This window comes from Salvelinus namaycush, chromosome 35 (genome assembly GCF_016432855.1).
Source record: "Salvelinus namaycush isolate Seneca chromosome 35, SaNama_1.0, whole genome shotgun sequence".
NCBI classification, from domain to species: domain Eukaryota; kingdom Metazoa; phylum Chordata; class Actinopteri; order Salmoniformes; family Salmonidae; genus Salvelinus; species Salvelinus namaycush.
Window position 1 is genome coordinate 19,713,177 of NC_052341.1, and position 12,830 is coordinate 19,726,006.

At 40.0% G+C, this 12,830-nt stretch overlaps 1 protein-coding gene across 1 annotated transcript; it reads left to right on the forward strand.

Annotated features, from left to right (window-relative positions):
• The first annotated feature begins 1,592 nt into the window (after window positions 1–1,592).
• On the forward strand, window positions 1,593–8,988 carry noxo1b (NADPH oxidase organizer 1b). The gene is made up of 8 exons (XM_038974645.1): window positions 1,593–1,667; window positions 1,822–1,902; window positions 2,025–2,097; window positions 3,386–3,569; window positions 4,518–4,711; window positions 5,007–5,120; window positions 7,651–7,768; window positions 8,253–8,988. The coding sequence occupies exons 1-8, from the start codon at window positions 1,593–1,595 to the stop codon at window positions 8,986–8,988; spliced, it is 1,575 nt and encodes a 524-aa protein (XP_038830573.1).
• Window positions 8,989–12,830: the final 3,842 nt, after the last annotated feature.

Consider the following 12,830-nt stretch of genomic DNA (forward strand, 5'->3'; position numbering starts at 1 on the left):
TCGGGTTTTTAGGGCGGTGCTAAAGTGATCTTAGAAGTAAACAGCGGCTTTGAGAATGATGATCGCATGCAATGATGACGAAAAAAATGACTAGGTATCCCCCTTACCCCCGTCACTGTCCATTTCTTGTTTTTAAACGACGAGAGAAGTGCTACACCTGGTGGAGAGAGATTGTAAGACAGAAATAGTTGCTTTATGCGTGCTGTACATTACGACATGACACGTCAAGATGTAACGGAGGGTCAGTTTTTTCAACTTTTCTCCAATACTATAGAGCCATTACCATGTCGATCAACGCTTGAATAGAAACCTAGTTCACACCCCCGATTTTGAAGTCAACACAGTCGCTACAGTCCCATTAGTTTTCTTTGTAGCCTCGTTTGAAATTCGTGGTTACGCACATTTGTATGGAATGGGGTGAGTTTACGTTACCAGATCATCTGAGGTAAAATATATAAAAAAGATAACGTAACTTAATTGCAGTTGTAAATGTTTCCACTAGTGACTGATAGCTTTACAGTTAATCTTACTTTATAGCCTTTTGGCTATTTTACACAGCATTTTATGTCATATAGCTAGATAGCTAGCTACATTTTTTAAGAGCAAGCTTTTCAATTGGCATCTCTCCCCCTGTTTTAAGTCACAGGAGGGGACTGGATTAGATGTGAGCAGTGCAGGAAGTTGGTTCGTGAGTTGTGCTCCAATTTTACTGGGGATAGTTTTATTTGTGACATATGTACAAATTAGAAATGTGCAATAGCAGAGCATAACAGATTTGCCACATCAATGTTACACTGAATTAATTAGTTAAGTTATTGTTATTAAATGTTATTTTCCAATGAATACTTTTTTGTATGAATTAAAAACAACTATTGAAAACCTTTTGCTCCTGAATGTCATTTTAAAGGCTGCTGGGATTTAAAATCGTGTATTATTCAAATAATATTTAGTGTAATTTACATAATGGATTGTATGGAAAAGAAACAACAAAGAAAGAACAAAGACAATTAATGTTGCTTTTTTGTGTCAGCAATTGTGTCAGCAATTAGAGGGGGGTGCTAGTTACCCCACTACTACCCTATGCCTACAAATGAATCGATGAGTAACTGTAGGCCTAGCCTGCTGCCTACCCATTACCAAACCCTTGTTTAACTTTATACATTGATTTATTGGTTCATACTGAATACTGTACTACCCACCGTTTCTTCTGTAATTGATTGCTGTGGGTGGTGAACTGGGTGGTTAAAATTGACCGATATAAAAAAAATCTATCGAAACCGTCCAATTCACTTCTTGACAAGGCATGCAAAGATGTATTCCCTTTAGCCTACAGCCCACCGCCCACAGCCAGGTACAAAGCGCCACCGAGACGAGGAATTTGTTGCATATGCCACGTGTTTTAAATATTTATTCACGTGCACAACCAACGAACTCAGCGCAACCTGGATCGCTCCGGCGGGCGGCTGGTGTGATAACCGACTCCGCCTCTTCTCCCAAAGTATAAATTGTACTCACGCAGCTGATAGAGTGTAAAACAAGAGACTGGAGAGGAGACCATTACCAACGAAAAAAATAGGTCAATAATTTCAGACATGGGAGACCAGATGCGCTATGCCATCAGTGTCCGGATTATTGGAGTGATGCATAAAGAGGCATCTAAAATCAAGGTAAACCACTATATAAATTAATAGTGTAATGTGTGTGTTGTTTGTGTGTGTTATTCCATTTGTGTGTATATAAAGTTATAAATATTTCCTTATATCTGCATTCGTTGAATTGTTACATAATTATAAATGAATGTAATTTAAAACATTTCTACAGATGTTTATGACCTCTGTGCTGTGGTCTGATGAGAGTGAAGTCATTGTCTACAGATCATTGTTGGATTTTAAGGAGTTTCACGTAAGTTTAAAACTTAACCTGTACATCAATATAGAAAATAAAAAAGGATTGATTCATCTTTATCAGCGGATGTGTTGACAATTTGTCATTCAAAACCACTATCCCTCCTCTTATTTCAACAGAGGCAATTGAAGAAGAGGTTTCCCCTTGAGAATCCTTTCCGCAAGAGAGACAGAGTGATTCCCAAATTCAGAGGTAAATCAACATCACAAAAGTCTCATCTTTGCCTCACAATCTACCCCCAAGCAATTTCAACTCTCCTTCATCACTCTCCTATCTCACCTCCTCCTCAGGTTTATGTTGTTCTTCTTCCTATTTTATTTGTATTTAAAAAAAAAAACTTTATTTAACTAGGCAAGAGTTAAGAACACATTCTTATTTACAATGAAGGCCTGGCAAAAGGCCTCCTGCGGGGCTGGAATTAAAAATAAAATCAAAGAAAAATATAGGAAAAACACACATCATGACACTACATAAAGAGAGACAATACAACACTACATAAAGAGAGACAATACAACACTACATAAAGAGAGACAATACAACACTACATAAAGAGAGACAATACAACACTACATAACGAGAGACAATACAACACTACATAAAGAGAGACAATACAACACTACATAAAGAGAGACAATACAACACTACATAAAGAGAGACAATACAACACTACATAAAGAGAGACAATACAACACTACATAAAGAGAGACAATACAACACTACATAACGAGAGACAATACAACACTACATAAAGAGAGACAATACAACACTACATAAAGAGAGACAATACAACACTACATAAAGAGAGACAATACAACACTACATAAAGAGAGACAATACAACACTACATAAAGAGAGACAATACAACACTACATAAAGAGAGACAATACAACACTACATAAAGAGAGACAATACAACACTACATAAAGAGAGACAATACAACACTACATAAAGAGAGACAATACAACACTACATAAAGAGAGACAATACAACACTACATAAAGAGAGACAATACAACACTACATAACGAGAGACAATACAACACTACATAAAGAGAGACAACACTACACTACATAAAGAGAGACAATACAACACTACATAACGAGAGACCTAAGACAACAACATAGCAAGGCAGCAACACATGACAACACAGCATGGTAGCATCACAACATGACAACAACATGGTAGCAGCACAAAACATGGTACAAGCATTATTGGGCACAGACAACAGCACAAAGGGCAAGAAGGTAGAGACAACAATACATCTTTCAAAGCAGCCACAACCGTCGTAAGAGTGTCCATGATTGAGTCTTTGAATGAAGAGTCCTACCTCAATGAAAAAGTGTAACCCTTCAATTAAAACATATAGAAAACATTTTCTATTCTTTCTCTTCACTAAATATGGAAGACATTTTCCTTTCTTTCACTGCAAATATTGAGTGCGTAGCTGACCTTTTTCATTTTCCTCTTCTGTCTATCTCAGCCATAGCTATGAGGAGAAAAATCCAGGTGAAGGATCCTAGTTGGTCAATGCGTCGGATGAATTTACTGGAAAACTACTGCAGCGAGCTGCTCAGGTGTGACCCCGTGGTGAGCTGCAGTTCAGAGGTCACCCAGTTCTTCATGCCCAAAGACCACGACCTGCAGGCAGACTTCACCAAAAACAGGTACACACTTTACAAACATCCCTCCTTTTTATGTGGGCGTTTCAGCCTATCAAGTCATTTTTCAGCCTTCTTATTTCACTACACTTATTATTAAAATCGTACTGAATGAGACCGTCTACTCTGCTTACTAAATGACAACAACATTTTATGCACCTAGCACTCGGGCCTTCTCATGAAAAATACTTTCAAAGAGTTGCAACTTGCAAGGTTGCCTCTGTTCTTCTGTCTAAAGAAACACACAGCAGACAGAGATGGGAAAAAAATTACTAAATACAATTACAAAATAGAATAAAGATGCATAAAAATAAATGACAAAATACTTAAATACTTAAAATACAGAAATACATTTGCAAGTTGCCTGCCGAACAGCAACACCATTCTCAGTAATGGTTACCGAAACGTTTTAGTTGCTATGACAGTGATATGTTGTTGTTTATCTACCTCAGTTGAATGCACTGACTGTAAGTCACTCTGGATAATTGTCTGCTAAATGACCAAAATGTAAATGGGGAAATGAACTGCAAAGCACACTGGGTATTATTATTAGCCTTGTTCCGGGGCGAAGCTCATTAGAATACTACTCGGCATACTTTGCAATTGTTAATTTTTACATATACATTTATATTTAGTTTAGCAGACGCTCTCATCACACCATAGTGGCATCCAAATTCTGATATTAATGCAGGATGAAAGGGGGGCACAAAATTGTGAACTGCAACAACAAAAAATGTATAGAAAAGTATTTTGTATTTTGAAAATAAAAATTACAGCTCTCGAAAGTATCTTGTTACAAAATACATTGGAATGTAGTTCAGCACAGTGTAATACAAATTACATAATACTCAGAAGTAATTGAAATACATATTTCAAATACATGTAACAAAAATACTGCCCATCTCTGCCAGCAGGTAAAAACGTTAACAATGTCTGTTTGTCTCCTCTCCACAGCGTCATGATCCTACCATCGGAGGATGGGCTGGAGGACATGAGTGGGCAGCGTCTGAGCCTGGGCAATGTGACACACCCTTTTGTGAGCCAGTCTTACTGCTGTGTGGGGCCCTACAACACCAAGGACACTAAGAACAGGCCCTTTAAAGTGGCCTTGGATGAGAGGCTGGATGTGCTCATCAAAGACCCAGCAGGTTAGAGTCCTCTTTGATTTAGTTTACAATTTTGACATAGGTTAGCCCACATTTAATTTCTCCCTCCACTGTTAACCTGGGATAGGCTCCACTTTCAAGCTTTGTGTGGAGAAGCATGGAAATCAAGACTAGTCTAATTAAGATACATTTATGGGAGAATAGATACTTGCATCCTCCGTCATTGTAAATAAGAATTTGTTCTTAAATGGCTTGCCTAGTTAAATAAAGGTTAAATAAAAATAAATTAAATAAAAATCCTCGTATATACTGTCTCTGTTTATGTGTGTTCATTCAGGATGGTGGCTGGTGGAGAACGAGGATAAACAGTTGGCCTGGTTCCCTGCTCCTTACCTGGAGGTGTGTGAGGCAGAGAACGATGAAGATGGATTGGATGGAATTCCCTTGGGGGGTAAGATACTTTTGAATCTATATTGATACATATCCTGTCCACAGTCCAAACTTAATCACAGTAAATGTTGTGAAAGTTTGTTTAATATACTAAGCCTACTATGGATTGCAGTTAGCTTATGGATACACCATTACAAACATTCAGTTTTGTGGTTAGAAAATTCCACAGCCAGCCAAACACTAGGGGGAAGTCCTAAACTAGATACCATTTTTAAACATTTTATTTCACCTTTATTTAACCAGGTAGGCCAGTTGAGAACAAGTTCTCATTTACAACTGCGACCTGGCCAAGATAAAGCAAAGCAGTGCGACACAAACAACAACAGAGTTACACATTAATAAACAAACGTACAGTCAATAACACAATAGAAGAAAAAAAATCTATATAGTGTGTGCAAATGAGGTAAAGATTAGGAGGCAAGGCAATAAATAGGCCGTAGTGGCGAAGTAATTACAATTTAGCATTTAAACACTGGAGTGATAAATAATCCTCATCCCAACATAGTAGATAATGACCAGTGATGTACATAAACCCTGGATTGCTGATGCTGTGTATTGGCCCTTGAGAGGCTTTGAAGCCACCGGTCAGCCATATTGGCACCCCACAGTAGGAGCAGTCCTCCACAGAGTACCACAGTAGGAGTCATAATACCCATAAAACCTAGTGGTCAAATAGGGAAATGGTTCCAATCATTTTTCCAGCATTCATTTTTCCCATAGGGGATTTTAGAAACACTTAAAATAAGTGTTGTTTCGTGTAGGCTTACCCCGGCATGACGTTTTGATAACTGTGTGTAAATATCTCTAGGACAACATGACTTTATCTTTATCAATATATTCGCCTGTACCCCCCCCCCCCCCCCCCCCCCAAAATGAAATGCTAGTTAGCTGCTAATGTGTCTATCAAACAGAACTACAAATGCCATTATGATCTGGATGAGACTGCCGAATCGAGGCACAGGTAAGAATCTCTGGATTAACTATCAAATGTTAACTAAATATACAGTACACTGAACAAAAATATAAACGCAACATGCAATAATTTCAAAGATTTTACTGAGTTACAGTTCATAAGAGGAAATCAGTAAATTGAAATAAATTCATTTGGCACGAATCTATGGATTTCACATGACTGGGAATACAGATATGCATCTGTTGGTCACAGATACAGTACCTTAAGAAAAAATCGGCCTCAAAATGGGCCTCAGGATCTCATCACACTATTTCTGTGTATTTAAATTGCCAATCGCTAAAATGAAATTGTGTTTGTTGTCCGTAGCTTATGCCTGCCCATATCATAACCCCACCACCAACATGGGGCACTCTGTTCACAACGATGACATCAGCAAACTGCTCGCCCACACACCGCATTACACACACATGGTTTGCGGTTATGAGGCCGGTTGGACGTACTGCCAAATTCTCTAAAATGACGTTGAAGGTGGCTTATGGTAGAGAAATTACCATGAAATTCTCTAGCAACATTTGACATTTTAGTAATTTAGCAGACGCTCTCATCCAGAGCGATTTACAGTAATGAGTGCATACATTTACATGTAATCCGTTGTTACTCCCCAACCCTAGTAATGATCATGCAGTATAGTAAGCTTCTTGATATGCCACACCCGTCAGGTGGATGGATTATCTTGGCAAAGGATAAATACTCACTAACAAGGATCTAAACAAATTTGTACACAAAATTTGAGTGAAATAATATTTTTGTGCATATGGAAAATGTACCTGTTAGCAAAGGTGTCAGCTAGAGATGACATACAGGAGCTTTCAGGGATTTGTTGTTTTGCATGATGTCTACTTTGATGATAATTAGCATTTTCGGAACAGAGCATAAATAGTGCCGAATATATTGATAAAAGTCACCTTGTCCGAGAGAGATATACATGCTTATCAAAATGTCATGCCAGGGTAAGCCTACACAAAAACACAGCCCTTATTCTAAATGTTTCTAAAATCCCTTATGGGAAAAATGAATGGTGGAAAAACGATTGGAACCATTTCCCTGTTTGACTGCTGTGTTTTATGGGTATTATGACTCCACTGTGAGGCTCTATACGATTGCATGTATTTAAGTATATATTTATTGTTGTTGTGGGGCCAGTAACACTTGTAATCTAAAACAATTACATAAAAATAAAAATAAATGAATGTATTTTTCATTTTACATATTTATGTTTAGCTCACATAATATAATGTAAAAGTATGCATTAAGGTGACTGTAATAGAATACATGTGGCAAAACGAATGTATACATTAATAAATGCATTTCTATAGTTTACAAAATATGCAGGCACAGTGGCTCCAACACAGCGCCCCCTATCAGTCATGTAGTGTATATAAATCATGGAAAACGACAGACTGAGATTGCGTTCCAGATTACAAGATTGCATGACACTTTCTGTGATGGTTTTGAGATTTCTCAAGATCCAATATCAATAAATGCCCTGAAGGCTTGCTGTAGATTATGTAGAAAGGAATCTCTGTTGTTTTAACCTGCTTCCTGGTTTGTCCCTTAGGAACTCTCTACTGCGCTGTGAGGAGTTACTCCACTACGAAGCATGACGAGGTGCCTGTTCCTATTGGCTCTGTGGTCGAGGTGCTGAGGAAATCAGACGACGGATGGTGGCTGATCAGGTATGTCAACTTGTAACTTGACTATCTGTCTGCCTGTCTGCCTCTCAGAATGCTACACAGACAAAGCAACCAACACTGCGTTTCATTGTCGGGTCTGTAATACAAGACAATGCAAACAATGTACAACCTCTCATTGTCTTATCGGAGATAGTGTGGCAGCAGGTGTGTGGGAGGAACTGTTGAATGCATTGTCGCTCCAAACGTGATTATGGCCACCAAAAGTTAATACCTGAAATACAATGACATAAATCAGGGAATCCTGTGGTTTTCTTACAGAGGTATTTGGTAAGGAATAACAGTAAGGAGAGTAGGGATAACATAGCACTTGTTGGTGGTTCCCTTTGACAAATGACGATTGATGGTGACGAACGGCGCCACTTCAACGTTCTGTTCAGCAAAGACATGAGTGTCATGACCAGAAGATGTCCTCTAATCAAAAACAAACTCTTTGAACCCTGAGTGACACAACTCTTTTCCCCTCCAGGTATAATGGCAGAACGGGCTACTCTCCCTCCATGTACCTGCAGCCTTACAACAACCCACGTGCTGGCCTCCACAACCTGCAGAGGAAGCTGCACAGCTCCTCTCTCAATCTGGCAACCCACATGGACAGCTCTACTCTCAACTTGGCATCCAGCAGAGACAGCCAATCTGGCAACTGTTACCCACCCACCCTGTATGAGGAGACAGGGCTGCAGCATCACACATCGACCCAGCCCAGGGATGATCCGTACCGGGCCTCCCTTCTCCAGAAGACCCGCTCTCTGGAGCTTCTGTCTGAGACCCGTCCCGACATGGCCGTCCCTCCATCCCAAAGAGAGAGAGAAGACCTTGAGTCAAATCCGGATCCAGCAATCCGCAAGAGCAGCATCAGCTGGGCCAAGTCCTCCGACTCTGACATCAGCTCATCAGGCCGGAATGTCAGGACGTCTTCTTCCAGCTGCAGTGAGGAGGAGCCCCAGAGCCCCCCAAACAGCCCCAGGTCTTCACCCCAGCCAAGGGAGAGTGGCAATCGCAGCATCCCAGATAAGAGTCTGTCAACCAGCCCTAGCTCCAGGTCTGAGACTGGGTCCTGTAAGATGCCCACCGCTGCACCCAGGGTGCCCCCGCGACCCAGAGCCCAGGAGATCCTGACCCGGTGTACCACCATGACCCGCAAGGCTGCCTTGGCCTCCAGAGGGAGGCTGTTCTCCCTGCAGGACCCCGTCCAGACCCACTAGAAAGGCTGGGAGCGGTGGTTGGGGAACTGGGAGATGGGGTTAGGGTTATGGGGAGCCGTGGGTGGTGGAGAGTGGGGTTTTTGGGGTTAGGATTACGCTATTCTCTCCTGGCCGACTTTACGTGAAGCGCAAAACTTTGAGAATGGCTTGCAATACTAGGGTAACATTTGCATAAAAATGCCTATTCTGTATGTTACATTAACCATGATTCCATCCAACCATTTTTATGCGAGTAAAGTACTTGTTGAATAAAAAACTCACTACAGGACTGATGGAAACGGTATAATTGTTAGTTTGAGTTTGAGTTTGAGTTTGAGTTTATTTTATTTTTACAGGGACAGTGCACATTAATCAACGTTTCAGTAAAAGTGCCGGTTTTAGCCAGCCGGCTAATTTTCAACCGCAGTCCCTGGGCAGGTTATTAAAAACAATTACAATATAGACAATAGCAGCATGGAACAAGACGTAGCATACAGACAGAGCAACATAGAACAAAAAGCAGCAAGACAAAATTCATAAAAGCAACAAAGTGTTTCCACACCTCACAAGTTACAGACAACAGACATGGAAAGCGGCAACACACAGCTAGGGACCATGTTCACAAATCTGATTGACCTTTAGCCATGTCTTCAAGCATTTTGTGAAAGTGTGATATGTGGTGCAGTTATGTGTGTCTGATGGCAGTGTATTCCAGACATGGGAAGCTCTCACAGAGAAAGCGGATTTACTAAAGGTGCTTTTCCTTAGGGGAACTATACAGTCACCTCTCATGGCAGACCTTGTAGATCTGCTGTCATATGTTTGGGTTTTCTGTTTAACAAAAATACTGAGTGGAGGGGGAGCCAAGCCATTTAGGATCTTGAATACAAGACATGCGTCGGTGTATTGCACAAGATTTTCCCAACTCAGGAGCTCATGCTTTCTGAGGATGTGACAGTGATGATGGCTATTGGGCTTCCTATCAAGCACTTTGAGAGCCTGTTTGTAGACAGACTGAATAGGTCTTACTGTTGTACAGCAAGCTTGGGCCCAACTAGTCAAGCAGTATGTTAAGTGAGGGAGTATCATAGATTTGAAGTACAGTTTTGCTACCTCTGTAGTCAAACAATTTCGTATAAATCGGAAATTAGCTAGGTTGAATTTGGTTATTTGAATTACCTTTTTCACATGCTTTTTAAAAGAGAGGTTGGAATCAAGTATGTAATAGTAGTAGTAAACTTTCTAAATCTCGACAGAACAAAATACGTAAGACAGGGGGATAAGTTTTTGTCTGTGAAATACACTATATGACCAAAAGTATGTGAACAACTGCTCGTCGAACATCTCTTTCCAAAATCATGGTCATTAATATGGATTTGGTCCCCCCTTTGTTGCTTCACCAGCCTCCACTCTTCTGGGAAGGCTTTCCACGAGATGTGGTAGCATCGGCGTTCCAATTCATCCCAAAGGTGTTAGATGGGTTTGAGGTCAGGGCTCTGTGCAGGCCAGTCAAGTTCTTCCACACCGATTTAGACAAACCATTTCTGTATGGACCTCGCTTTGTGCACAGGGGTAATGTCATGCTGAAACAGGAAAGGGCCTTCCCAAAACTGTTGCCAAACAATTGGAAGCACAGAATCGCCTAGAATGTCATTGTATGCTGTAGCGTTAAGTTTTCCCTTCACTGGAACTAAAAACAGCCCCAGACCATTATTCCTCCTCCACCAAACTTTACACTTGGCACTATGCATTGGGGCAGGAAGTGTTCTCCTGACATCCACCAAACCCAGATTTGTCCATCGGACTGACAGATGTTGAATCGTGACTCATTACTCCAGAGAACGCGTATCCACTGCTCCATAGTCCAATGGCGGCGAGCCTTAAACCACTCCAGCCGACGCTTGGCATTACGCATGGTGATCTTAGGCTTGTGTGCGGCTGCTCGGCCATGGAAACCCATTTCAGTTATTGTGCTGACGTTGCTTCTAGAGGCAGTTTGTAACTCAGTAGTGAGTGTTGCAACCAACCGAGGACAGACGATTTTTACGCGCTTCAATACTTGGCAGTTCCGTTCTGTGAGCTAGTGTTGCCTACCACTTCACGGCTGAGCCGTTGTTGCTCCTAGACGTTTCCACTTCACAATAACAGCACTTACAGTTGACCAGGGCAGCTCTAGCAGGGCAGAAATTTGACAAACTGACTTGTTGGAAAGTTGGCATTCTATGACGGTGCCACATTGAAAGTCACTGAGCTCTTCAGTAAGGCCATTCTACTACCAGTGTTTGTCTATGGAGATTGCATGGCGGTGTGCTCGAATTTATACACCTGTCAGCAACGGGTGTGGCTGAAATAGCCAAATCCACTAATTTGAAGGGGTGTCCACATACTTTTGTATATATGGTGTAGATCATGCACCAAATGCAGTGGAAATGCTTTAATGCGCATTTGTTGAAGAATAATCCTCATGTGGCAGTAAACTTTCAGTCACGTGATGCTATGTTGTGTAGTCCTCCCACTACGACTTGGAAAAGCACACAGTTTATTAGTCTACAGATTCAATTAGTAATGATACTCCTTAAAATGTCGAGGGTCCTAATTTTATGCTGGTGACATGTTGATCGGGGCTTGGCTGTCAATTGACAAATAAATATGATCTTGCTTTTATCCATAATCAGATTTAAAGATGGGATGGAAACACACTGTACTTATTTTTTTTATTAGTTAAATGAAAAATTATACGACAAAGTGATTTTTATGTGCACTACGTCATTACGAACAGCTTTTCATTTTCATGAAGCCAGTTTGATGTAAACAAACAAAAGGTAAAATGTGGATATTTTTTGGGTGCGCATGTTAAAATATTTGCTTGAAATTCTTTCGACAAATTGATGGAAATCTAGCTAATGTTGAACATTAAAATGTGCTGACAACTTTCTGATGTTATTTATAATTGATCAACTATTGCTATTTAATTATACTTATTTAAATTAGCATGAAATGCACACAGGTTATAAAGGTAGAAATGAATTGGCTACTAGTCTTTACCTTTTAAAGCCACATTCCTTAATTTGTGCATACCCTTAAAGAGTAGGCCCCAAACAAAAAAATAATTTCACATGCAAATAATACTTATTTTACTAGTCTCTACTACTACTCCTACTAGTCTCTACTACTACTCCTATTACTACACGGTAACAGCTGAAACAAGCACACAAATGTTCACAAAAATGTCCCTTTTCTATTTTGAGATGAAACATTATATTCTGATGATATTTTCAATGCACCTTTCCTGTCTGTATGATTATAATATGAAGGAATGAGACACGGTTGTCTCTGAAAGATATGGGATGACACAGAATTAAATATAGTATGCTTGTATGATATAATTTGTATCTATTTTGCTTTAATATTGTAGAATGATTTTCATTATGATGTTGAACTTGCGCATTTGTTACCGGAGGGACATTTTCAAGGGGGTTCAGTTTCAATGTATTATTGAAATGCATGGAAATAGTTCTAGTTCTACCCCTTTAGAGTTGACCAATGACTGGTTGGTTTGTTGTAGCCTACATATCATTCTTCTATTGGTGTCTGAAGTCACTGTTATTCCATACTGGAATTTTACTGTAACTATTTACCATTACTGTCTGTATGCCTTATATGCAATCAACATTATCCTATAAACTGAATTCAATGTATTTGTCTTCTCTCTTTCCAAGTCTTATTTTTTTACAGTGGTCATGTTTCATATATCTTCCACCTGTATAGTAATTGTGTATTGTATTTTACAGTATTGTACTCTAGAGGTCCTGTACATGGCTCAGTTCAAAAGAGCATGGCGCTAGCAACACCAGAGTTGTGGG

Excerpts from the sequence above, each read along its gene's own strand:
- noxo1b (XM_038974645.1), top strand. The coding sequence starts at position 1,593 with ATGGGAGACCAGATGCGCTATGCCATCAGTGTCCGGATTATTGGAGTG. Across the intron at positions 2,098-3,385 it reads AGTGATTCCCAAATTCAGAG|CCATAGCTATGAGGAGAAAA; the intron begins GTAAATCAACAT and ends TGTCTATCTCAG. Across the intron at positions 4,712-5,006 it reads GCTCATCAAAGACCCAGCAG|GATGGTGGCTGGTGGAGAAC; the intron begins GTTAGAGTCCTC and ends GTGTTCATTCAG.